At 41.3% G+C, this 25,921-nt stretch overlaps 1 long non-coding RNA gene and 1 gene segment (V, D, J or C); one reads left to right on the forward strand and one right to left on the reverse strand.

Moving 5' to 3' along the window:
• Positions 1 to 171: 171 nt before the first annotated feature.
• Positions 172 to 19,407, forward strand: LOC109267882 (T-cell receptor gamma chain C region C10.5-like). The segment is given in 5 exon segments: positions 172 to 361; positions 6,590 to 6,919; positions 8,455 to 8,580; positions 17,067 to 17,114; positions 18,806 to 19,407. Coding segments are annotated over 5 exon segments (726 nt in total).
• An 811-nt stretch (positions 19,408 to 20,218) lies between these two features.
• Positions 20,219 to 23,509, reverse strand: LOC109268040 (uncharacterized). Its single transcript, XR_002080433.2, has 2 exons — positions 23,379 to 23,509; positions 20,219 to 21,956 (listed from the first exon to the last, which is right to left on the reverse strand). It is a non-coding gene; the product is annotated as an uncharacterized LOC109268040 (long non-coding RNA).
• Between the last annotated feature and the right edge of the window lie 2,412 nt (positions 23,510 to 25,921).

Consider the following 25,921-nt stretch of genomic DNA (forward strand, 5'->3'; position numbering starts at 1 on the left):
ATGACCTGAGCCGAAGTCGGACGCTTAACCGACTGAGCCACCCAGGTGCCCCAAGAACTTACTTTTCAACCAAACCAGTTACCCACCCCCAGTACCTAGAAACAACAAAAAAATACCTGTAAAAATATTAACTTTCATTTATTAAATACTCAAACATATTATTTCTATTTTTGTTCCTCTTTGAAAATTATGGAAGAAGTAACTGTAAATTAGATTCCAGGAAAAGAACTGATCTGATACATGAAAACGTCCTAAGAAGAGAGGTTTAGAGGATTCAGCAAAATGCTGAGGCAAGGTAAAACCATACCCTCCAACCTGAGCAAGATGGAAAGACAGAACCCAGCTGCCCAGGCAGAAAGGGGTCAGTTCATCCCTTCTTGACTGCATTCATATCTAATGTGATTTGGCTTGAGATTCATCTTTGTTTAATGTTAGCAGGGCCTGTTTTTACATATTTATATAAATATTGTGAATATATGGACACAATTTTAAAAGGTGGCACAAAGGGAGATTTCTGTACAAGCTTTTCAGACAGTGGGAGTGGTACTATGGGTATGGCTGGTATTACTGGGGCCACAAAGTGTTCGGTCCTGGCACACTGCTCAGGGTTACAGGTAAATATTCTTTCATTCTTCCGTATAACGTAGGGAGGGGAGGCAGGTGATGCAGGGGCGGAGGCCAGGGGCTGGTGCTGGCCCAGAATTCTAGGATTTGGTTCCAGTTTTGACACAAATGGCAGCAGGATCCTTGGAGAGGTAAGTGACTGTTTCCCAGTCCTTGGGGGGGGGGGGGGGGTTGCCGCCTGAGTTCGCGTGGGCGACATTGACAAGGAGCTAACTTGCTAGAGCAACTGGGGGTCCCTGAGAGGTGGGGATGTTAGGTCCCTGTGGGATTTCTGTGCTGAAAGGTTTGTAAAGAAATTTGTGTATCTTATTTACTTGATTCCAAAAACAACCAGTGGAAAAGAATGAACAAAAATTGCTGAACTTGTCATTTTGTCAGAAGCTGATTCATACCAGGGATGGACACATTGAACTGTGCAAACATATTCATTAATGTCATGAGCTGGGTTTGTTTGTTTGTTTGTTTGTTTTTCTACATTCAGGCTAGTAAATGTGTTCATTCTTCATTACCCTTAGAGATGAAATTTTGCCTGGATGAGGGAGAACACCTGCCAGGGATGTTTCTAGATTGCCAGATCTAGTCAACTACAGGTTTTCAAAGAATTTTCACAATGCTGGTAAAACATTGGAATTGTGAAATGTAATGATATTTTTTGGTTTCCTTAGTAGTTGTGGTCATAGGCACAAAGAATTAATAAATTGAAACACAGCATTCTGGTCCTCTTTCTTCCACCTGACTGCAATATAAATTATAGCAATCTTATTAAATATGGTGACACAGATACAGTTCATGACGTCCTTTAAAAAGTGTTTTTAGGAGAGGGTAGTGCAGAAAAAAATATGGACTGTGATCCTGGATCTATCACTTTCTGTTAGAAATAGCTACCACATAGGTTCAGACATGGTCAGTGATTTAAAAAAGAAAGGCAATCCTATAGAATTCAAATAATCACCTACTGAAGTACTTTATGAATCATGAGTACAGGAAATGTATTAAGTATGATCTGGTCTACAGGTCATTTTGGAACAATTGGTCAGTATTGGCAGAATACCTTCAGTTTCTAAGACCCATTGTTACATGATTCTAAAAATGAGTAGAATGTAGTAGGCATCACCTGAGACATTGTTAGCCTGAACATCAGGGGGTCTCGCATTTTTCGGCGGAAACCTCTGGATGTAAAAAAGGAGAGGTTTTACAACTTGAATACATAAAATTATAATAATACCCATAAAATTAAATCTTCACTTATAATTAATATCTTCATTGGATTATGCCTACAGATTAAAAATTACATCATTATAAATATCATTTGAGAAATACTGCTTATTTCTGCCCTCACATTTCATTAAAATTTTTTTTCAAACCCTTCATACACATCTAACATGTATACTTCAGAGCATATTTCTGAGTTATCATAGGGTCTGAGTGTCTGTTTTGGGATTCCCAGATGATGATGTCCCTGGATACTTTATTGGAAGAGACAATTCACCCACTTACAAAATAAAAGCATTCTTTTCATTTATACTGTCTTTCTATGTATGTGAGACAGAAGCATGAAGTATAGAGTCTTTAGTCCCAAGTCGTATTTACTAAATCCACATTAAACTGCTTATTGTCTTTTACCAGTGCAACTTCCAAAACTAGTCTCATTGAGTTTATTTCAGGTTGGTATCCTGTCCAAGTAGTATTGTTGGATCAAAGTTGAATGGACTAGAAGAGCCTCTTTTAATAAGTGGCCCAGGACTGAAACATAAGACAACCCCTCTTTCGTGAGGGATGATGTTGGGAACGCAAGCTTCACCTTCTTCTCTGGCGTTTCAGGGTGGTTGAATTCCACACGTTTTGCGTTTGTATCACAGAGAGGGATTTGGAAACTTCTTTCGTTTTTCATGTGACCTCTGAGTTAGACCTTCCCTAAGCTCTGAAGCCCTGGGGCCGAACACACCAATGGTTTCTCATTTATTTATACTGTCTCTTTCCATCATCTATTTGAGAAGGCCTCAAATAAAAGACACAACTACAGTTAGGCTATGAAATAAAAATAAAAGATCAAAAGCACTAAAGAAAGCAGAAGAAGAAGAAAAAAAAAAGGCCTGTGATGATCTAGAAAGAAGCACAGGAGAAAATTTTATGTTCACAAGTAGGAGAAAAATGTGGTGGAGTACATACTTTGTGTTAAGTGATAAACTGAAGTACACCAGAGTTTCAAAGATGTTATGCCTTATCTATCATAAAATTAGAAAAAAACACTCAAAGCATGAGTCCTTTTGGGGGAATATGAAGTGAAGAGTGGGAATCGCCTTCCACATCCATTTTATAAAGTGGATAAGGTGATTTTTACACAAATGCATTTCATGCTACAACTGCATCATTACTATGGGCACCATGACATTGAATGTCACTCACAGATGGTGATAATAAGCCGACAGGGTCAGGGAATCATGCAGTCTGGTGATCTAATGTGACAATAGGAGACTTGGAGGACCAGGCAACTGCCTTTGATCTAGTCATTTGGCCTGAAATCCCACTGTAGGAGATTCAAGGCAAACTTAGGCATGATCCGAAAGAAAGGCAGTTGGAGGTAGAAATTTCTGGTGAAAGCTTAGAATGCACATGGATTATGCTGTTGGTGGGAAAAGAGACATTTGCTTTGGACCACACAGGTGAAGCAGTTTCATGAACTGACCGCATGTTACTAGGCTTTAGCCAATGTTCCCTTTGACTTTCTTAACACTGGAAATGCAGTGGATAAGACAAGTGATTGCCTATTAACTGGTGTGTCAAAGGCACATTCCAGTGATGATGGCTGAGTGAATCGAGACATAGTAGAGCAAAGTGGGGTGCAAACGAAGGAAAGAGTCTCCATGCTTGTTTTACCTAGATCCAATCATTACCTCGAGTACTGTATTCCCATTAGTAAGAAAGATGTGGTCCCATGCGATTAAAATGTCATGTTGGAGCACACAATCATCTAAACAAATTGCTAATAATCATGGTAATGATAATAATATACTTTCTCATTTCCATAGCATGTTTGGTGGTGGAAATCTTAGGAGAGATTTTAATATCAATCCTTATAGTAAAGGTCAGCATAGACAACATTGTGCAAATACTGTAATAGGATCAGACCTTGTGTCCGTGTGGACTTGTATAAAGTGTTCATGTACATCGTGTGTAACTGTCACGAAAGGGTTTGGTCGAAGAATGAAGTTGATCACGACAGATATGCTTTGTAAATTGACGCATTTCCTTTCCTGACGGTGAAAGGGCGTAGTCAGAGAGCCCGGGATTTGCCCCAGGCTGACCTGGAGCCCTTTCTCTACCACGTACTGCTTATGTGAATTTGGCGATTATTCTCTGCCCTCAGTTTCCTCATCCATCAGGTGGGATAACAGGAGGCATTCAGCAGGAGTCATATGAGAATAAATGAGAGACTGTGAATAAATTACTTGGCATGTTGTTTAACATATAAAGGGTGCTGGATATGCAGTGGGTATGCCCTAAGAAGTTGTCCCATTTCAAACCTAAAGGGACAATAGTATCCAGTATGGAGGGTCTGTAGCCAATCATAATGATAGAGCAGAAATTTGCCCGAGGATTCAGCTGTGCTTCTAACTGCCCCAGTGGAAAGTGACCTTCCTGTGCACTGATAGACAAATAACTTGAATTTAGAGGTATTTGTTTCATTTAATGAACTTTTCCCTCACTTGGCCACAAAATGAAATTAAAATGTGGGTTTTGTTTTTGTATTTTTGTAGTTTTTCTGTGTATTTAAACCTTAACCCTTTATCTTAATTTCTATTATCTCTAATTTTACCAAGTTTGGGATGCGTGCTTGTATATGGTAGAAAAACAATGGTTGAAAATACGGTTAGAATGTACTTAGAAATATAGTTACAGATATGGTTAGTCCTTTTAAATATACTTAGAAATGTCATAAATTTGAAATTCATATTTACCTATGAAATAGCTTTATTTACTTAATAAAAGAAAAATTAGAAGAATAAGCTGAGAAATTTGGAGTCAATATTAATGCAGGTTTGAAATACCCACTTAATTGAAAGTGTGGTTGCATTTGGTTAAGTTATATAGGATTCATACTGCTTCGTCCTAATAATATGTCTACAACTCAGGCAATTTACCTTAAAACATTTTTTTATTTTGAATATATAGAAATGTAATGGACAACTTATTTGTTTTGTGAACTGGTTTCTATTTTATGCATCAGTAAAATGATTGTGGCCATAAAAAACACTGCTAGTAAGTTTAAAAAAGAATGTTGGAAGAAAAAACATGTAGTATAATTAGCCAAAATGTAGGCACTAATCATATATAATCAAGTACACTATTTAATGCTCAGTTAATTATCACATTGAGAAAGTTATAGGAGTTCAAGTTTCCTTCTATCCTGAAAAGAATGAAACTTCCAGAATCTAGCTGAAGAAAAGGGACAGGAGGTAAGCATCCTGTCTTCCTGTCCAATAATTTTCCAAGTAGATCATTTGATTTTCAAGTTCTTTACGATGATGAATCAGAAGTAATCTTATAAAAAAAAACAACTTCCTAACATGAAAACTAGATTCCTTAAATGTATTGACTAGAGGCAAAAATCATGTAAATATCATATACTTTGAAAAATTAGTCTTGTTTTCTATAACATGATTTCACAATGAAAAACAAAGTATATGGTTGGAGAAATATAGACTTTCCTAGTATTACAATCAATAAAATACTATTTGCAGTATGTGCAAGACGTACAAGTTTAAGACAACCGCATTATGATCTAATTCTATGTATAGCGTGATTAAAAAACTCATTTTTGCTTACAGATTAGTATAAAAATGAGGAACTTTGAGGCACTGTCAGAAATTCTCAAGAATATTTTTTCCTTTTCTTCTCAAAGGAGAAATCAAATTCTTCTTTTCTTTGGAAATTGTCCACAAAATTATTATTCTAACCCCTAACTAGCCCAAAGAGAAAATGTGTTAACGTTTGTGTTTCAGTTGGAAATCAAATTGGAAGGGTTCTACTCTTTACAATTTCAATCACTAATTAACAATCAATGTATAAGCAAGGAACATTCCAGCCCTCAAGTGACATGCCCTTGACAACTATGATGTTTCATTGCATATTTTCACATTATGTCTACAAGAAACTCTGGAACCATAACTGTTAACATTTTACGAGTTACATATAATGTTATTTAGCAGGTGAAATCGAAGAAAACTGTGTGTGTGAAAGCAAGTTAAGCAGGCTTCCAGGGCAGATTCAAATTTGGGGGAAGATTCTAAGTGTCAAAGTATGGTGTCTTTTTAGTCATGCACCAACTACAACGAAATTCCCGTTAAAATGTGACTTTAGTGAACATTTCTCAAAGCAAACCGAATTCTGAGTAGTGCAAGACTTGATAAAGTTAATACGAGCATTTCTGGAAACAATCAATAAATTTTTAATAGCCGTTTTGTAAATTTAGCCACATCACTTCTAAATTCAAGGCATTGTAGATAATTTGGAGATGCAGCTTAAAACATCACTCTACTCAAAATCCTGGTGTGGTTCAGATGTGAGAGCAAGATGGTCTATAAAATCAGGAATCAAGCAGAAGAAATCCGGTATCAGAAGTGGACATGGGATCCTTATTTGAAGCTAAAAGGCCAATGTGACAGATTGTCAAGTATGGGTGGAAATAGATTCCCTTTCAACAAGTGACTGTATATTGTTTCAAAAAATTCCACATTAATCCAGGTGCTGCCCTTAATAGCCGTGACTTTGGACAACTTACATAACCCCTTTTCCCATGGAAAGTAACAAAATGAGCAACTCAGAACCCACTGTGGATGAAAGGTCATAGTAAGCACTAACCCTATGGCAACTTTTCCTTCCTTTTACTGTGTGTTAGGTGGTTCCAAACCACAGAATGTTTCATTTCTCTAATGTTTTCATTGCAATTGCGTTTCTCCCACAGATAAAAATCCTGATGAAGACATTTTCCCCAAGCCCACAATTTTTCTTCCTTCAGCTGATGAAGTAAAACTCCATAACACTGGAACATATCTTTGTCTTCTTGAGGACTTTTTCCCTGACGTTATCACGATAGATTGGAAAGAAAAGAATGGCAAAACAATTCTGAAATCCCAGCAGGGTGACACCATGAAGACTAAGGACACATACATGAAATACACGTGGCTGACCGTGCCTAAAAAGTCAATGGATAAAGAACACAAATGTACCGTCAAACATGAGAATAATAAAGGAGGGGTTAATCGAGAGATACTGTTTCCTTCAATAAACAAAGGTATGTGCATATACACATGATGATAACCTTTCAGAACCCTTTGTTTCAAAGGGAATACCACACCTTTTCTATCAAAAATTAATGGAAAACAAGCAAATAGAAATCTTTCTTTAACGTACTTTTAACGGTCACATAAATGTCCTGTTACTTCCCCATAGAATTAAAGTAGAAACATACAAAGAAAGAGCACAAGAACAATTCACTTAGCCTTTATCGCCTCAGTTTCATCATCCAAAATATAAAGGTCACAATGATGTTTTTTAGCGTCACTGTATGGATTGAATGAAATAATACAGAGGAAGCACCTAGCAGCCTCACGCACAATAAATGCTCAAAAAGAGAGTCCACTTTCTATGATCTTACTTGATAAGGAAATAAGAACAATTGCACATCTTTCGGGAACGTTCTACTCAACGGTCAAACTCCCTCTCACCTCAATCTGGTCTATTCAAAGTATCACCCTTAAATAGTTACAGGTGACAAAATGCTGCTCCTTTGATGGAGCTGGATTGCAGTTCAAGTAAAAATGGCGATTTGGCTGCTGAGTTTTTAGTATGGTCTTGGGTGTTCCAGATTTGAATTTTATATAAGACTGTAAGGTGAAATTTGGTAACTGGAGAGGGGTGAGATTACGTGTACAAACATTCTCCCATTGTCCACAATGGATTTATTTCTACCCCTGGGAAATGCTGCCCAGCAAACACTTCCTGCCGTCCGAGCGTGCGCCAGGGCTGGAAGGGAGACGGGACGGACCACTGTCCCCAGGAGGATCACTACAGTAGGGCGAATACACTTTGCCTAATCACCCAGGGTCCCTGGTGATTCAGACGTGGTGTCCTGAAGGAGCCCCATTGTGCAGAGGCTGGTCATATTTGACAATGGGGGCAGAGCTGAATGTGCCCTGGCCCAGCTGTGAGCCAGGAACTCTCTAGACTCAGAAGTCAAGTCCTGAACATTAATATAAAAGGGCCCCAGAGGGCCCATAAGAAGGAACCAGTTTGTACTTGCTCTGTGGTTAACAAGCACTTTTTAAGCAGCAGGGAACAAACACATAGCAAGACATGTGAAGAGCTTTGCTATATATTTCTGAGGTAAGTCTTTGTCCTTTGTCCTCTGGGAGTGTTAAAAAAGAAAAAGCAAAAAACAAAAACCCACAAACCCCAAATGGCAACACTCAGCTTAAAGCCCCAAGTCACTCCACCAAGACTTAATACCTAACACAAGTACAATTTCAATGCCCCAGAAGAGTAACCTTTAACCAGTCGACTAGGGAATTTTCCTGGTCAGCACCAAGAAGTTTCCTAATGGACCCCTTCCCTTCTCTGTCAGGGTGACCTTGCCTAAATCAGTGGATTCCTTGCTAAAAATTTCCTCTTTTCTGCTCCTTCTCTATTGTAAAAAAGATTTCTTTCCTGTCCTCCTTTGGAGGTCCTGTCTACATGCTAGATGGGATGCTCTCTGATTCATACACTGATTGACGAATACAGCCATTGGATCTTTAACATTTACTTGGTTGGGTTTTTGTTCTTTAATAGGTTTGGCGGAGGCGAGAAGATCCGAAGTGGACCCGCAGAGGCATTCAGAGACAAGGCGAAACACAGGAGTGGTCACTGTGAGCCCTTTGAGTTCACTGTCCTCCTCACCGGTTTCAAGGGCTGAGGGTGAGTTCCTCTCGGTTCCAAGCTCCTCTCTCCTTGCATTCGGGCTGCTGATCTAATGGGCCTTTCTTTCCAGGACAGGTCAGCTTGGGCTGCAAGGGTTATGCCCAGAGCCCGGTTGAGCCGGCATGTTTATCTGGAACCCTGTGGAACTGGTCTATTTGGCCAGAGCCCAGCTGAGCTGGCAGAAAGGTGTGCCTGAAGCCAAGCCCCCAACCTTTCAGACCGCACTTCCCCTGCTAGAAAAGTCAGCAAGGTTCCAAGAGAATTGTTGGTGGTGCACACGGAGTCTTCTTGGGTCCTGAACACAGTAGCCTCTCTTATTGCCCATTCACTAATGTGCACACGATTGTCTCCTTTCGTTTAGAGAAAGGCTACTGGCAACAGGGATCTCAGAGGTAGAAAAAGCCACAAAAATTGCTGGGCACAGGTCCCACATTTAAAGACAGTTAGAGCATTGCTACCTCAAGAACACTCCTCTGATGGTACAAGTTGGTGAGGGCAGGGGTCGTTGGGTCAGCACTGGGTCACCCATCAACCTCCGGAAAACCTCTGTGCAAGGACGTATACTGTAAAACACACCCAATCCCCGATTCGGGTCATATGCCTTTTAGGTGTCAGTTTGGCTCCAAATCTTAGCTCATGGGATCCTCAAGTCCTGAAGGGTCAAGCCCACCACCTTCCAGTACACCTGCTTATTTTTCATCTAAGAACTATGGTCCCAGATGTTAAACATATACTTTCCAATTAGATAAGACCACTTAGGAAGGGCACTTAAGAGCAAGGTTTTACAGTTAAAGACAGTAGGACCCCTCAGTTTAATCAGCAAGCAGAAGCTTCCTAAAGGTTTTAAAATGTCAAGGTCATTTCGTTGAATGACTCACTGCAAAAGGCTCATGAAAAATTATAGATGGAAGAGGTACTAAAAAAAAGTCTGTAAGACTGACGTAATCCTCCTGCTCCGTTCTTTGGTCCTTTGAGCACTCACTCTGGGCTGAAATGATTTTCCACTCAGAAAAGGCTACACAGTCATAAACAGAAGTCTGCCAACTTAATGGTTTTATACCCCATGTCTGCTTTCAGAGGAGGGCCCCAAATGAGCCTCTCCCAGAGCTGATGAAACTGGGTGATTTTCTGGCAAACTGCTCTGTTATTCCCTTCAACAGCCAAGTGGAAATTCTGGTAAATAGGAGTGCTGCAGAAGGGATCCTAGAAAAAACCGGCAGAAGCCAGCAATGGGTGGAAACTCTTAGGAGAATCAGTTCCTTCCAAATCTCTGCCCACAGTGCGTGGTCTCAGAAGACAATAAACAATTTCCCATTGTCCCACGGATTTGTTTCCAAATCCACACCCATTGCTTATGGATCCTTTCTCTCCCAGAGACAGCCATTGCCTCCTTCCTTGCTGGTGTCATCCTGTGTCACTGCTCTTAGCTCTCTGCCTGCCTGGGACATATGGCTTGTGGGTTCCTTCCTTTGGCTGTCCTTGTGGGTGACCCTGGATCTGGGGAGGGTAATATCCTTAGCTTCCTCTTTGCGACCCATCTTACACCCAAGGGGAGTTATTCCATCTGCCAGGAATACTTAAAACTGTGCACCCAGAGGGAAGGAAGCAAATTAGGCTCATGTGCTTGGATAGGTCCAATCAACCCATGATATCATTTTATGTAAATCTGAGTCTTTGAGACACTGAGAGGAGCTGTTCTGACAAATGTGAACAGAACTAGAAATGCAGCTCTTGGGTCAATCCAGAGTTCCCCTGTCCCTTCACCCACTGCCACACTTCTCCTAGTTCCGAAAAGGGCTTATAGATGGTTGGCTTTAGGAAAGCAAAGTCCTTCTTGGAGGAACCTGCATTCTTTCTCTGTCCTCAAAGTGATCCATCTGATCGCATCTTCGAAATGTAAACACAGCCCACAAATGCCTGGGACTGAGGAAAACTAAGAGAAAGAGGCCTTTTCAAAATACAAACTGCTAAAGGGCTCTTGTGCCTAAACCCTGGCTCAGTGTCCTTCATAATCCTGGGGACACATACAGATCTTAACACTTTCTCCATAAATTACTCCATAAATGTCAGTGATTCAAGGGTCTTTGCGGCAATCTGTGCGTCCACAAATACACGTCGTCAATGTGAGATATTTTTTCTCTCTGGAGACATTGTCAACATTAGTTTACAAAGAGCTCTATATTTCTTTGGTTTTTAGACAAGCACTTGTGAGGACTGGGCATTCTAAAACTCTCGGAAAGATAGAAACTAACCCAAAGGTGTTTTGATTTCACATGGTCTGGGCAAATATTCAGTTGTTGGTTTAAATAAAAGAGACATTTCTTTACTGCTTTATCAGCACTAAAATGAAAACTTTCAGGTGCCTGGGTCTACTAAAAGTCAAATAAGTAGATGTGATCTCAGTGACAAAACGTTAAAAAAAATAGCTTGGGGGAATGATGAACTTTGATGTTTTGTAAGTTTATTTTTCTTATTTTTATACTTCCATTCCAGTTAGTTAGCACATGGTGTTATACTCGTTTCATGGGTACAAAATAGACACTCAGCACTTTTTACTTCACCCTGTGCCCGTCAGGACAAGGGTACTCCTTAACCCCCATCACCTGTTTAATCCATCATTCCCCAGGTCGCGTAAAGCTTGTATGAGTAACCTCAGCTAAACTGTCAGGAACAATAGAATAAATGTAAATAAAATAAGTAAAAATTTAGAGACAGTTTTAGCCTCCCCAAACTTTTTGGAAGGCTAAAACTTTAAAGCTGTGCTGAGTTAGAGCACCTGTTAAATTCAGTTACATTCATTAAATATCTAGATCATTTCAAGTATGATAAAATAGTTAATTATTAATAAATGAACATAGGTTTATCTACTTTTGGAAACTGAAGATACGTTGGGGCCTGCTTGTTAATGTGTTTTGTGCTTTACTGAAAGATTGTTTTTTGAAGAAGCACAGGTTTCTAGAAATTGTGAAATGTATTCATAAATTTGCCAATCTAAAGAATACTGTTTAACAGTGCACAACTGCTTCCTTATTAGTTTTCATTAAAATTGAAGGTCTCTAGGAGTTAACAGTTCTAATAATTTAACGAGAACTACTGGAAATAATAAGGGAAACAACCAAGAATGCAAAAAAAAAAAAAAAAAAAAAAGTAAGATGTGTGTTTTCAGTAAGAAAAAGTATGATGAATGGGGTTATATTTTTGAGGGCAAAAAAAGAAAGGAATTTTGTCCTAAAGCAAGGCTGGTCATCTAAAAAGGGTAAACTCAGGACAAATTCTGGATGTAAAGGAGAAAGTGGTTTGTAAAAGGGGATGTTTGGAAAAAAATGTTATACGTGGTCAGGACTAAGTTTGGAAGAAAGGATTTTCAAATCAAAAGTAAGAAGGTGTAACGTTAGAATTTGGTTTCTCTTTGTCCAAAGGGCAAAGGGTTGGGTTTGTTTATTTGTTTTCTTTAGTGTTTTGGTCAGCTTAAGCCTCTTTGACCTGGTACATTCCAAAAGACATCCTAAACTAATTTGGCTTTATTTGATATGTTAAATTACATGGGAAGCATTGTCAAATAGAAATTCATACTAAGTGTTCTTTACGTTGTGTTTGTAAGATTGTGGCACATGCAGTTAAAGTCGATTCTGGTTCTGCCAGACGTTTGAGGTCCTGATGTCCTTGAACATGACACCTGTCTGCTTCTGAATCAGAGAAATTAAGGTGTGTAAACAGTGGCAGTGTATTCAAGAAAGAGTCTGGACTAAGGGAACATGAAGACAGTCATTTGGTCCCTCCTGACTCCATGGCAACACCATTTTCTTGATTTTTGTTTTTTCATTCTTTTGCCCACCATAGGGCATTTAAAGTGACTCATGTTATAAACCGACATCAGCAGTAAGACTTCTAGAATAGTACACAATGGTTTGCCATCAATGTCTAATCTGTCGGGTCCACAATCCTGGAAAAATTATTTTGTCTCCAAAGGCTCCAGACCTCCTCCCTGGGGACCCCTTGAACACCTGCAGCCGGACTTCACGCCACTGCCACTTAGCGCGGGCTGTCAACATGCCCCGGTTATTGTTTGTACATTTCTGGAAGGTTTAAAGCCTTTCCCTGCCAAGAGGCTGATGCCCTCCCTGTGGCTAAGACACTTTTAAAAAGTGTGTTTCCCCCTTGGGGCACATCTTCTGTGATCTCCAGGGACCAAGTCTCCTATCTTACAGGGCAACTCATAGGAACCTTAAGGAAAACCTTGCAAACTTCTTGACATTCTGTCAGAGTACAACCTTCTATTGATCCTTGTGTCACATGCTAATCTGTCCAGCTGGTGTACGTCTACCATGTCTTATGCTCAAGCCTGTCACCACCAGCTTATGGAAGCCTTCCAGGATTACAGTTAAAAGGATCCTGTAGGTCACAGTTACAGCCTGGTGATTAGGTATTTTGGGCTCGTCATCAGAGGAAGAGAGCCCTCAAACCCCCAGTAGAAGAGGGACCTTACCAAGTGCTCCTGCTGTAACACTAAAAGGTATTGAGCCTCAGGTGCACATCACACAGCTCCAGTCTCTATCTGATACTGGGTCCTGCACAGACACTTGACATCTCTGAGTCAAACTGAAAGAAAGTGATGTAGCTGACATGCAGGTAGGGTGTTTTCGCCCAAGACAGTGGATCAAGATCTCACACTTCTACCAAATGTGAAAACTTTTCACTTTCTTTTCTTTCCGATGAACGGCCTGGAAAGATAACTCCATCATCTCTGTCTCCCAGGTCACAGCCAAGGGGGTTAACCTTTGGAATTTACAGCAAGCTTTTATTTCAGACTAGGAGAAAATCTAGCCCTGTTTCTACCTTTTCTCAAGCTAAAGAAGACATCTCAATGGTTGACACCTCTCAGTTTACACCCTGAGTTAGAAGGAACCTCCCAGGAAGCTTTCGTGACCAAGATTCACTCTTCTGGTGAGGCCCTACTTCCAGGTTAGGGATCAAGGTAAATGAGGTTTGAACAAGACCTTCTCTTTCGTTCTGAAAATTGTTGCAGAATCTCTTACTAAAGCAATGGCTGCTTAACAAATATCCTTAGACTCTGACCAAAGTAATTCTTGAAAATAAGATAGCCCTTGATGATCTCTTAGCTGAGCAAGGGTGGGTCTGTGCTGTAGTCAACACTGCCTGCTCTACCCCGATTAACAGTTCTGGGGAAGTTAAAACTCAACAACGTCAGATCACTGAGCACGCCACTTGGTAAAAAATGTGACTGCTTCAGCGGAGCCTTTCTTAATTATTTGATTTTCATAGCTTTGTGTCTTGGGGACCATGGCCTCAAATTGCACTCCAAACATTGGAACTGTCTTGTTTATGGTAATCATAATAATATTCCTGGTGTGTAATGTTCTCTCTAAAGCTCCAAGTGTAAGTTCAGAGCTGGTAACCTACAAACAAATGATCTCTCTAAGACTGGAACATCCAAAAAGAACAAAGAGCACAACCCACTCAAAAATTGTAAACCTGAAGTGGTAACCTGTGAACATTACAGGGTGAAGCTAAAAGGTCATCACCTGTGAGTATCACACAGAAGGACAACATTTGTTGTCATATGTCTCAGAGCTGCTGCTGAGAGTAATGTTAATGCCTCCCATTTTGATCTCATCTCTCAGTTAAGCTGAGAGTCTGATCAAAAGGCTGGGCTGTTAAAAAGAAAACCACAGACTCAAAATGGCCTCACTCAGCTCCAGACCCCAAGTCAGTAAATCAAGACTTCATCCCTGCCCAGCTATAGTTTCAACGCCCAGAACTTTGCCTTTAACCAGGGCATGGAATTTTCTGGTCCGCACTAGGAAGTTTACTGACTGGCCCCTTCTCTTCCCTTTAGGATGGTGACCTTGCCTGAAATAATGGATTCCTTGCTAATAACTTCTTTTTCCCTCCGTTTCAATCTTTTTTTTTTTTTTTTTTATAAAGAATTGTCAACGTTTATTTATTTTTGGGACAGAGAGAGACAGAGCATGAACGGGGGAGGGGCAGAGAGAGAGGGAGACACAGAATCGGAAACAGGCTCCAGGCTCCGAGCCATCAGCCCAGAGCCCGACGCGGGGCTCGAACTCACGGACCGTGAGATCGTGACCTGGCTGAAGTCGGACGCTTAACCGACTGTGCCACCCAGGCGCCCCCCTCCGTTTCAATCTTGAAAGACTTCTTTTCTTATGGCTCCTGGGAGCTCCCCTCTACTTGTCGGATAAGATGCTCCCTGATTCATAAATAGATCCGTTACCAGCCAATTCGATCTTTAAAAGGTACTCATTTGAATGTTTGTTATTTCACAGATTCTTTGTCCGATGAGCAAATCAGGGTCAAACAATTACCTTTGCTGTCACCTGGGCTCTGATGAAGAGCACGCAGCATTGTATCAGTGGCAATGTTTGCTGTTGAAAACATAGCATGGATGAATTTATTTCTACACTTACTGTATTTTTTATATCCTTTCCTAAAAGTAACGAAAATAACATTACACAGACAGCTCTAATTGTTCATATCTACAGCTAAGACACAGAGAGGAAACAAATGGGCAAAACTTTAATGTAACCACTGGGCTGAAGTGTCTGTTAGGTTTTCATTTTTCTAGGGAGTGGAGAAAAGTAACAAGTGTAGTAAGTTCCCTGGTGATGACGAGGGTAAGGGGGCAGTTCTTGCTTATGACGTGTCTTGCTGGGCACTTACTTCTGCAACGAATGTCTCCCAAGGTCTTCTTTTGACAACAAAGCTAATGAGGGCATTTCTGTTAATGCAATTCTGCAGCAGATTTCTAGTGCTGTTTCTTGTAAGATTTTTGTTGTTCTGTTTGTGATAAAAGCTTGTATATGTATGTATGTATATATATATATATATATATATATATATATATATATGCATGAAAACACAGAACAATGAAGTGACACTGAGAAGAGATAAAAGTCATCTTGCCCAAGCATGACCAGCCACGACTAAGAAAGAGCACGTAGGACACGTACAAATTTTATTATGAAAAGCTGTTACCTTACTGTCTTTACTTTAATCAATGCATGATGATAAGAGATTTTTACTTATCTTTTTAAAAAGCTTTTATTTTAATTTCAGTTAGTTAACATAGAACACTCTATTAGTTTCAGGTGCACAGTATGATTCAAGTCACTGTATGGAAAAGAAAGAGACATTTAGGGCACTTTAAAGTCAACTCTTGAGGATATTTTAACCTCTAACATATGACGCTAACATTTTCCTTCTTGGAATTCACCCGAAAGTTTAAACCTCAAACCTGTTTTTTTTAAGAGTGCCCAAAATTAGGTTGTGCGGAGTGCATAAAATTGTATGTGTGCTGGGTGGTTTTTATTTTGATTTGTTTTGTTTTGTTTTCACAGTAGATAAATACAACTCTCACCTTAGGTTTCATATATTCAGAGAGCTGATATTGATATGTGTTGGCCTGCAAGTTCCCGTCCCAGCAAAGAAGTGCGCTGGGATCCTGAGTCTGTGTAATAAAATGGTCATTAGCTAAGAGTGGTGATTATGTCTGGGAGAGATGATGTCTGAGAGTCCACAATGGTGGAGTTGTGTTCAATTTGTATGGATTGTTGTACAAGGGGCGTTCCACATGCTGTAACTCATCTAACCCCCCACCACCGTCCCTGAGTGCCGGCTCTGCCCATCACTGGTATGATTCTCAGCAAGGTACTTAGAGACTCTAAATCCTATTTCCTTACGCGTAACATGGAGTCCTCCAAATCCAGCTCATGTCAGTGTCACCAGGATCAGATGAGATAACGCACGTGAACTTTCACAGAGTGCCTGGCACAGGAATAATCATCTAAGGGTAATGGCTTTCATTAGCCTTGTTGTCATGTCCACAAACACCTCCACTCTGGAAAATCATGTGTGGGACTTGCGGTTACCGGGGTGTGCGTGATTTGGAAAGGTAAGGCTGCTTCCGTTTTTATATGGGAAATTGAGCTAAACCAGCCTCCTTCCAACGTGTAAGATTCTGCTGTGGATTCTCGGGTTGGACCATATCGTTTTGGTGGCCACACTTCATGTGAGCAGTGTGTGCTCAGGACTTTACAGCAGCCACTGTTTCTGGTTGGTTTTCCTTTCAACAAGTATTTACAGAACACCTGCTTTGCCACAGGCACTGTGTTAGGAGCTGTGAGCCCAGAAGGAAAACAAGATAATCTTAGATATTATCCTCCAGTTGTGAGAAAAAAAGAAAAAAAAATCACGAACTTCAATGTATCCATGTGCAGAAATATCATATATGAATTGATCTGCTCAGTCACAAAGAATCAGAGCACGCTTTTCTGGAATTGTGGGGCTCCTATTTGTAATGGCTGTCTCCAGTCTGCTGACAGATTCTATCTGCCTGTCTGTCTGTCTCTCTCGCTATCCATCCATCAAACTATCCACGACACAGACACGTGTCAAAGAATGGATATGAACAACGGAATAATACTTGCTTTCATTTCTTTTAGAGCTTGTCACTATTAACTACACAAAAGCTTCTCTGAAGGATGAAAATGGTAAGTTCTTCTATGTTTGTCTTTTTGTTATGCTACAGCATTTACCTTCTGATCAACTTAACTTTTGAACTTCCCTGGCTTCAAGGAGAAATATCACAATGGTTGGATCTTGCCAAATAGACTTAGTGACAGCTGAAGTCTCCATCATTTCCCAGGAGTCGCCTTCACACAGTAAATTCTGGCTTGGGAATGAGAGGACTATAAAGTAGGGGTGCAGTGAGGGGCTCTGACGTCTTTCAACAATGGATTTCATTCGTTTCTGTGGTCTTTGTTTCTACGAACTGAGGAAAACATGGTATCAAGTAGCTTTTAGAGTTTTTTTTTTAATCTTTGTATTTGTTGGTAGTTAATAATATGAACTGATACTGAGAGGTTCTTGTACAGAAGGCGTTGTGTGTACTTTGAACGGGTTTTGTTTAATTCTGTTAATACTCACTAGGAAGTATTTTGTTCTCACATTACAAATTAGGACAGTGAACTAAAATTAGCTAAGTCCCTTGTGCCCTGCGACACAGCAAGATCTGGGGCTTCAACCCAGATCATCTGAATCAAGAGTTCATACACTTACTCAATTTTTATTTTTCCTCTAAATCCCAAAGCCAAGGCCCTGAGACAGGCTGCACAGGGGAGGGGGTATGATGGCAGGACTTCGTGTGCCAGAATCCAGACTTAAACCCTAGTCTTTAATTATTATTTGCAGAAATATGGATAGATTATTTGCATTTTCTGAGCCAACCACAAATGACACAAATAACACCCAGCTCAGTTATGGAGAACATAAGGCCCCGCATGTGGGATGTCTAGCTTAGGGTATCTCATTTAGCTGCTACATAATAAGTACTTGTGAGTACATTCTAAGTATAAGTAGTAGTTCCTGGCTCTTTCTCCACACATATGCACAAAGGAAATGATGAGGACCATTGGCTCTAGTCCTGCTGATTTGTCCTCCTGTCCAATATCAAGGGGCTCCTGGACTCTGGCTACTCGTTATCATCCTCCTTATCATCATCCCACTTTACATTTATCCATAATCATTGAGTGTCTTGGGTATTCATTGCATGTAGAGATCCACAATTACAGAGTAGCTGAGAATGCGTCCTGAAACATCAGGTTGCTGGGATTGAAATCTGGCCTCTCGTACTTACTAGTTGCATGAAATCAGGCAAATTGCTTCTCTCTCTGTCCTCGGTTTGTGTGAGAATGGGAACGAAAATAATAACCTCATCTGTTATTAAAAATTAAATACAATTAGGGCTTCACATGCACAGTTCTCAAGTAACATTTAAGTTGTGGTTAATGGATATTGCCTATTATTCTTACCTGGGGACATGGGGGAATGAAGAAATGCTAGAAGCTATTTATTACCAATGCTTGTTTTTCCCCATTGGACTCACTCATTCTAAACACAACCTATTTTTTAATACTTTGGAATGTTCTAAGTGAATTTTAAAGGGTTTTTTTTGTTTTGTTTTTGTTTTTGTTTTTTTACTAACTTGGTCTGCAAACCGGATTCTGAGTAGTCTTGGGGGTGGTGTTAGTGGTGATGGTGGTGTAGATGTTTACTCTCCAGTTGTACTGGTGAGAGAGTCACTTTAACCCAGGACATCAGAAATGTGTGTTGTGACCCAGCTCCCAAACTAAGTCCTCGCTTTTCCAAAGAACAGGTGAAACTAACTGATGGCTTCTTTTAGACCCCCGGCAGGTGCAGCTCGCGAACACCTCTGCCTACTACACGTACGTCGTCCTCGTCGTCAAGAGCATGGTCTACACCATCATCATCACCATCTGTCTGCTTGGGGGACCAGCACTCTGTGACAATGGGAAGAGTTCCTAACCCATGGTGGCACCAAGGGTCCACTTTTCTCCTTGACTATTGTCACTAAAAGAGTCTGTTGAGGATCTAGAGAGGCTTTCTTTCTGCGTTTGGGTTATTTCAGTTCACATGTTTCTTTTTCTATGTGTCATCATTGCAGAACAGGTTTACAAACAGCTAGGCAGACAGGAAATGTCACTGCATGGAGAACAATTTCTGCCATGACTCAGGGGCGGGGCCGGGGGAACCCACAGGGGTGTCAGCACTGCTCTCTCCATCATGTCCACCAGCCCATCAGCCACTCAGCACCCTCGCCTCTGAATACAGCCGGCTTGCAGCTTCCATAGCGGCCCCTGGGGCTCTGTATCCAGATAACTGCCTGCAGTCCTTTTATTTTACATTTCTGGAAGTCTTCCTCCTTGCTACCTGACCTTTGTGCTATTTTTCATAACAGGCCTAATAAAAGCAATCACAAGTCTACTTTCGCCTCTGTGGACATTTATTTGGTGAGACCTGAGTACAAGGCCATGGACAGCATGACAACTGAGCCTTCACATTCAGCATTGATGTACTCATGGTCAATTCCACATCTCTAATTCTTTCCCTAAGATAGTCCTTGTGATGCCTTCTTTGGGGGCACTGGCCCCAGGGGAACCACAAACAGTGAAGGTGCCCAAGTCATTTCTCCTTGAAAGGTGAGCAGTTTCAGACTTATTTAGTTTAAGACTCTCCCCTGGTGACAGTTTAATAAGTCGCAAGCCTGTGGGGCTTGCTCAGGGCACCGGTGTCAGACCTGGACCAGTGTCTCATGTGCACCGTGTTCCCTGATGTCACAAGAACCCCATGAGAGCTGCAGTAACACGGGAAAGGGAGAGTGCTGGAGGGTTTAAATGCTTGGACTCTGAATCCCAGGAGCCTGGGTTTAAATCTCGGGTCTATAGCTATTAGAACTCTCTGTGCCTTAATTTTCTCATCTGTAAAATGGGCTTACAGTGACACGTCTCCAGGAGTCGTGTGGATGAGCTGAGATATTAGTACATACATGCAAGTCCCCGACAGTATCAGCATCTACTGTTGGCAACTCCACTTTAGAAATAATAGAGAACATGCACTCACGTGTACACACACACACACACACACACACACGTAAATATTTCTACAAACATGAATATAAAGCAAAATGTTCAGTGTGTGGTAAGTGGGTAAAAAACTAAATGTATATTTTCTATTTTCGGTAATGAATGCACTTACAGTAAAAGCTTGCATATATTAGAACAAAAACAATGCCTCATTTAAAATTGGAAAGGATTTTTTTTTTGTTTATTTGCAATCAGCTTCAGTTTCTGTGACGCAGGTGGCTTTGGAGACCAAATACAGGTTCCCAAGGGGAAACAACACAAGACCCACCAGATACAAGGAAGAGGAAATTTAATTTCCATCTACTTGATTCTCGGGAATTTGACCAGACCTCTTTAGGGCAAATACCTGGGCCTCTACTTAGAGATCTGGAACTGTTTCTGCGTGTGGAAAGCACAGAGGCAGACAAGGGAAACTAGCAAATGACTGAAAGCCGTGTGGGCTGATTTCAGTGCCGGGCACTCCTAGCCAGTGTCCCCTGTGGTTTCCAATCCTCAGCCCCTCCCTTCCCCAACCCAACCTGGGCAGCCCTGGACTGGCAGGTGCAGAGAGGGGGAGGGCGGTGGTGCAGGGGACAGTGTGGGGGGCAGGAAGGGGCTGGTGTTTTGTTTTCTCAGGGTTTTTCTGGTCTACGTGCTCTGTCAAATGTGGTTGATTCATGGAAAATGCTTGAAGTCAAACCGGCCCTCACTGGTTGGGACTGTGCAAGGGGTAGTAGGTTTTGTCAGATAAAATAAGGGCAGTTAAACCACAGCCAAGTTTGCTCACTTCCAGAAGGCCACAGCTAATGGAACGAAAATATCCATCTGCACACGTATGCGTTTGCTGTCAAATATACTCTTACTCTGTGGATGAGGGGTTCCCCTATTTTATAAATAGTTCATTCCAAGTAGTGGCTTCATGACTTCGGAATCGTATGACCAGGACAGTTGAGACATTGAAACTTCAGTCCGGTCCAATGACAGTATTCTGAAGGACACAGCACGCAGACTTCTTGTAGCCCTAGGTAATTGTGACATCCTCGAAGGATCTGTACTTTTCCATGGCATGTGATTTATTGAGGCTCCTATTTTTCAGTCTCATTTCTTGGTGTAGACAGGTTTCCAGAAGACCAGTGCCCATGAACCTATGAGCGCAGGTAGACTGAGGTCATCACAACAGAGGTGCTTCTATCCTCACAAGAACACAGACATAGGGAAGCTCCGAGTCGACTGTGTAATTGAATGTCATATATTGACTCATCTAAGTCCCTCTACAGGACAGATGACTGTAGAGTTGAGCTTCATTAGAGCAAGCTTAATAGAAGACAGGCACATCAGCTAGGTGGGATGGGGGTCCAGCAGAGGAGGGTTGTTCAGCAATGTGAACACAAGAGTAAGTGTCCCCACCCCCACCCCACCGGAGCATGGTACAGAGAGGGGGCCCAGTCCTGAGACCCCATCTGACCAGTCCTTGGAGAAACAAAACTCTGTTGTTGAGGCTGCTGCTTTAGGCTTTCAAGGTTTGACCTACTGCACATTCTCACCATAGATTTCATTTCCCTTCTTCCGTGCTTGAGAGCAAACTTCTGGGTGAGCTTTGGCTTCCATGAACATGGGCCACATGCTATTGGTTCAGCTCAGGGTAAATTATACACTGACATCCAGCTTAGGCATCATCTGTGGGCCTGTTATATATGTGACTCCACTCCTGAGACAGGGGAATCTAAATCTGACCACACCACTGAGTTGCTGAGATTTGAGTCCAAAGTCCAGAATCTGCAGACATTCCTCACCCCTTTCTCCACCATAAGATGCTCTTTCTGGTTAAGCTTCAGGTTCCCCCAGCCCTCTTGATGGCACTTCTGTCACTAGGTCCATTCTTAGAACAAGCCCAGACGGAGCTGATCTGACCTGCACAAATGCACATTTGACCCTGTCGTTACACCCTGTAGTTAATTCCTGAGGAAACATCTCTGACAAAAAACTAATACTTCTTTTCCATTATGTACCTTAGCCTTCCAAAAAATAGAAGAAAATCTAAATGTCTGAGAGCAGAAGAAAAGTTAAATAATTATTTTATGTCCATGAAATAATCAGCATTCACTTAAAATTATGTGTGTAGTTTACACATCATGGAAAATGCTCACCTGTGAAGCAAAAGTAAATATGCAGTGAAAACATTTTATATGCTTTTGGAATATATTTATAAAAATAAAAACCCAAATCCATAGGTGAAAATCAGAAAGACAAGAAGAAAATAACCAGATGACTTCAATGATGCCTGGATATTCCAAAGTTTTTGCAACAAACTGACTTCATTACTTTTAGATTATAATGTTTAAACCAGTGAATAAATATATGGACGGTATGGCCACAATAATGTGAAATTACAAACACAAAATGAGTAGGGGACAAATGAAGCTGTCGACACTGATTTGGCCAAATATTTTGAAGGACCGTTTCTTTGATTCTTGTTCTCCAAACATTTTTATAAGGAGTGTGTCCTAGTCTCACCTTCAGGGAAGAGAAAAAAAAGTGGTCGTTGGAAGACCGGGGGAGCAGGTTAGGGACAGAGCATCCTCATAGGCAAAGGAAACAGCCTGCCTCACAGCTGCTTTCCTCTTGCGAGATAACACACCTCGAATAGGACATTTTCTTTTCCTGAAAATGCTGCATTAGAGCCAGAACAAATCTGGTCCATGAGAATGAACAGCAGAGAATCTTAAGAAAAGATTGTGTCCCACATCTTAGCCTCATAAATGTCACACAGTTCAGGTGAAATTTGTGTGACATAAGTAGATTAGAGTATGGCTGTTGGAAGGCTTCCCTTTCCAACCTATTCCACTGCTGTAGACACATGGGGGCAGATGAAATGCCTTCCCACTTGGACAGGAGTCTAAGGAAGATGGTCTTACCACGTCTTCCTGTTTCTGGGCTTACTCCCCACCTGTCAAGTTAATGGCACTTGAGCCACAAGAAGCCGGAATGTCTTGGAATTATTTGAGAGTGCTAAATAAAGCCAAACATTTAATTAATACATAACATGTATGCTTTGCATAATTTAATAGTGATGTAAGGCAGGTCTTACAAATGGAGATATAGATATAGATATAGATATAGATGATATAGATATAGATATAGATATAGATATAGATATAGATATAGATACAGATACCAAGGAGAAATAACTTAGACGCTGCTGGAGGGAATGGAACATGGACAGCAACTTTGTAGAGCATTTTGGCAACTACTTAAAAATTAAATAGAAACTCACCAAAGACCCAGGAAATCCTCTGCTAGAAATCTGTCTAAGACAAACAACAACAGCGGCACCTGGGTGGCTCAGTCAGTTGAGAGTCTGACTTCAGCTCAGGTCAGGATCTTGTGGTCCTTTGAGTCCCGCATCCCGCTCGCTGCTGTCAGGCTGTTGGTGTAGAGCCTGCTTGGGATCCTCTGTCCCCTTCTCTCTGCTCCTACCCTGCTTGCACTTCCTCCCCTCCCCTCCCCCCCCAAAAAAAAGAAATATGAAAACAAAAGTCCGCACAAAGACATGAGGGTCAAAGTTTATTGCAGGTTAATCATAATAGCAAAAATTGGCTATAATTTCGATGTTCATCCACTGGTGGATTGTCAAAATGCTGTCATCCACTCAGTGGACTGGTATTCAGCAATACAAAGGGACAAACTACTTATGCATGCAACATGAATGACCCTCAAAAACATTATGCTAAGTAGCAGCCAGATGTAAAAAACTACACGTTCACATTGTATGATTTAATTTATATTTATTGTCTAGAAAGTGCAAATTTACAAAACAGGAAGCCAATCGGTGGTTGATGTAGGACTGGAAGTAGGAGCAAGGATTACGTGGAAACAAAGACACTATCTGGATGAGAAAATTGCTCTGCAATTGTGCTGTGACTTAGTTTAAGAAGTATAATTTACTCAGGGCACCTGGGTGGTTCAGTTGAGCGTCCGACTTCAGCTCAGGTCATGATCTCATACTCCGTGAGTTCAAGCCCCACGACGGGCTCTGTGCTGACAGCTCAGAGCCTGGAGCCTGCTTCAGATTCTATGTCTCCCTCTCTCTCTGACCCTCCCTTGCTCATGCTCTGTCTCTCTCTGTCTCAAAAATAAATAAAAGCATAAAAAATTTTTAAAAAAGGAGTATAATTTACTAAGAACTGCAATCACACATTTATAATGGACTAATTTGATGCTATGCAAACTATACCTAATAAGCTGTTTTTTTAAAATCAAGATTGAGTGATATCTTCAGCAGTGATGTCTCCATTCTTTTTAAAATTTTTATTAAAAATCTGAAAAATTGGGTTTCGGATCTACTGAAACATTCGGTGACTCTATAGTTGGTAATTTACGCAAGAACACTTCAGAAGGATTAAAGCCCCCTCCCCCCCCCCCCCCCCCCCCCAGTTCACTGTCTTCAGCCCCTAAATGCAGACTGGACCAAAGTGGGCTTCTCCGTGGTGCCCATCCCTGACTGGCTACTCATGCTACCCCTCCTCCCTCGGTCTAACAGGTCAGCGACCCACCTCCCTCGGTCTAGCAGGCTGGTGTGCTGGGACACTCAGGTTTGTCCCCCACAAGGTCCAACCTGCAAAGACCTCTCCCCACAGGAGGGACCCCTGGAATACAGAGCCAGGGCTCCCCCTGGTGGTTGGGGAGCCCAGAGACAATTCCACGGGACCTGGGCCTTGTCCCTCCTTCCCCCAACCAGGATCCTAGCAATGTGACAGCTGACCACAGTAGCCCACATGGAGGTCAGGGGACATGGGTGTCAAGCTCAGTAAGAATAAACAGAGTGCAGAGTTAGTATGTGTTCGCAAATCACCACCCTGTCCCCCCTCCCCCCCCCCCCCCCACCACGCCAGCCAGAGTGAGCCACTTGGAAGAGGACGCATTTTACATTCAGACACTAAATTTACAGGCTGACATTCTTGCAATTTAGTACTAACGTCCATGTATCACCAAAAATCTGACAAACTTCATAATCAGCAATGTCTTCTCACAACAGCCTCAGTTTCGGTCAGGTTTTTCCCGATATGTTATATTTATAGGTATGTAAAATTAATAGATAATATAGAATAGAAAAGCCCAGTCATTAGCCCAATGTTTATACAAGAGAATTCTTAATGTCTTTCATTTGATTACTCTTGTTTTCCTTACCTACCTCTGCACTCAACGTAAGCTCATAAGCTCATGGGGTGAATATCATCCCCCCCCCCCCACCCCAGTTCACGTCTCCGCCAGCGCCCATCCGGGTTCCTTATTGCATTCAGTGTAGAAACAGTACAATTCAGTCTTCGTGTCCCCGGTAACCGCTAAAGTCCCCACCGACCTTCCCTGTGTTCGGACTCTGCTGCAGGGACCTTATGTACAAGTGCGAGGAGCAAATACACGAGAGACTGAGTGATTGATGAGTTCAGAGATGTCCAGACACACTGACGCCAGGATCAGCGTGGAGGAAAATCTCAAACTGAATATAACAGGAAATGATAGAAGGCTTTTAGGGTATCAGAGAAGAACAAGTTTTCTTGACCAGGAGTCCAAAGTACACGAAGTAAATGGTCAAACAAAGTTTGACCACAAAGTTGAGACTCTTCGTTTAGTAAGTGCTTTAGACAAAGTTGAGACATTTGATAGATTAGCTGAGGCTCTTTATAACAGCTAAACCTCAGAAAGGATAATTATCTAAGAGACCCAAATTTGTACAACTCAACAGGTAGTTAATAACAATTGCTGTAATCTTAATTAATTTTGATAATTTAAAGTGCCTATCATTTTATCTATTTTTGCATTTATAATACATTTGTAAGAATGTATTAAAATAATATTTGTATTATGCATATTTGTAT

The sequence above is a fragment of the Panthera pardus genome, unplaced genomic scaffold (genome assembly GCF_024362965.1).
Source record: "Panthera pardus isolate Hobbes unplaced genomic scaffold, ASM2436296v1 HiC_scaffold_8, whole genome shotgun sequence".
Lineage (NCBI taxonomy): Eukaryota > Metazoa > Chordata > Mammalia > Carnivora > Felidae > Panthera > Panthera pardus.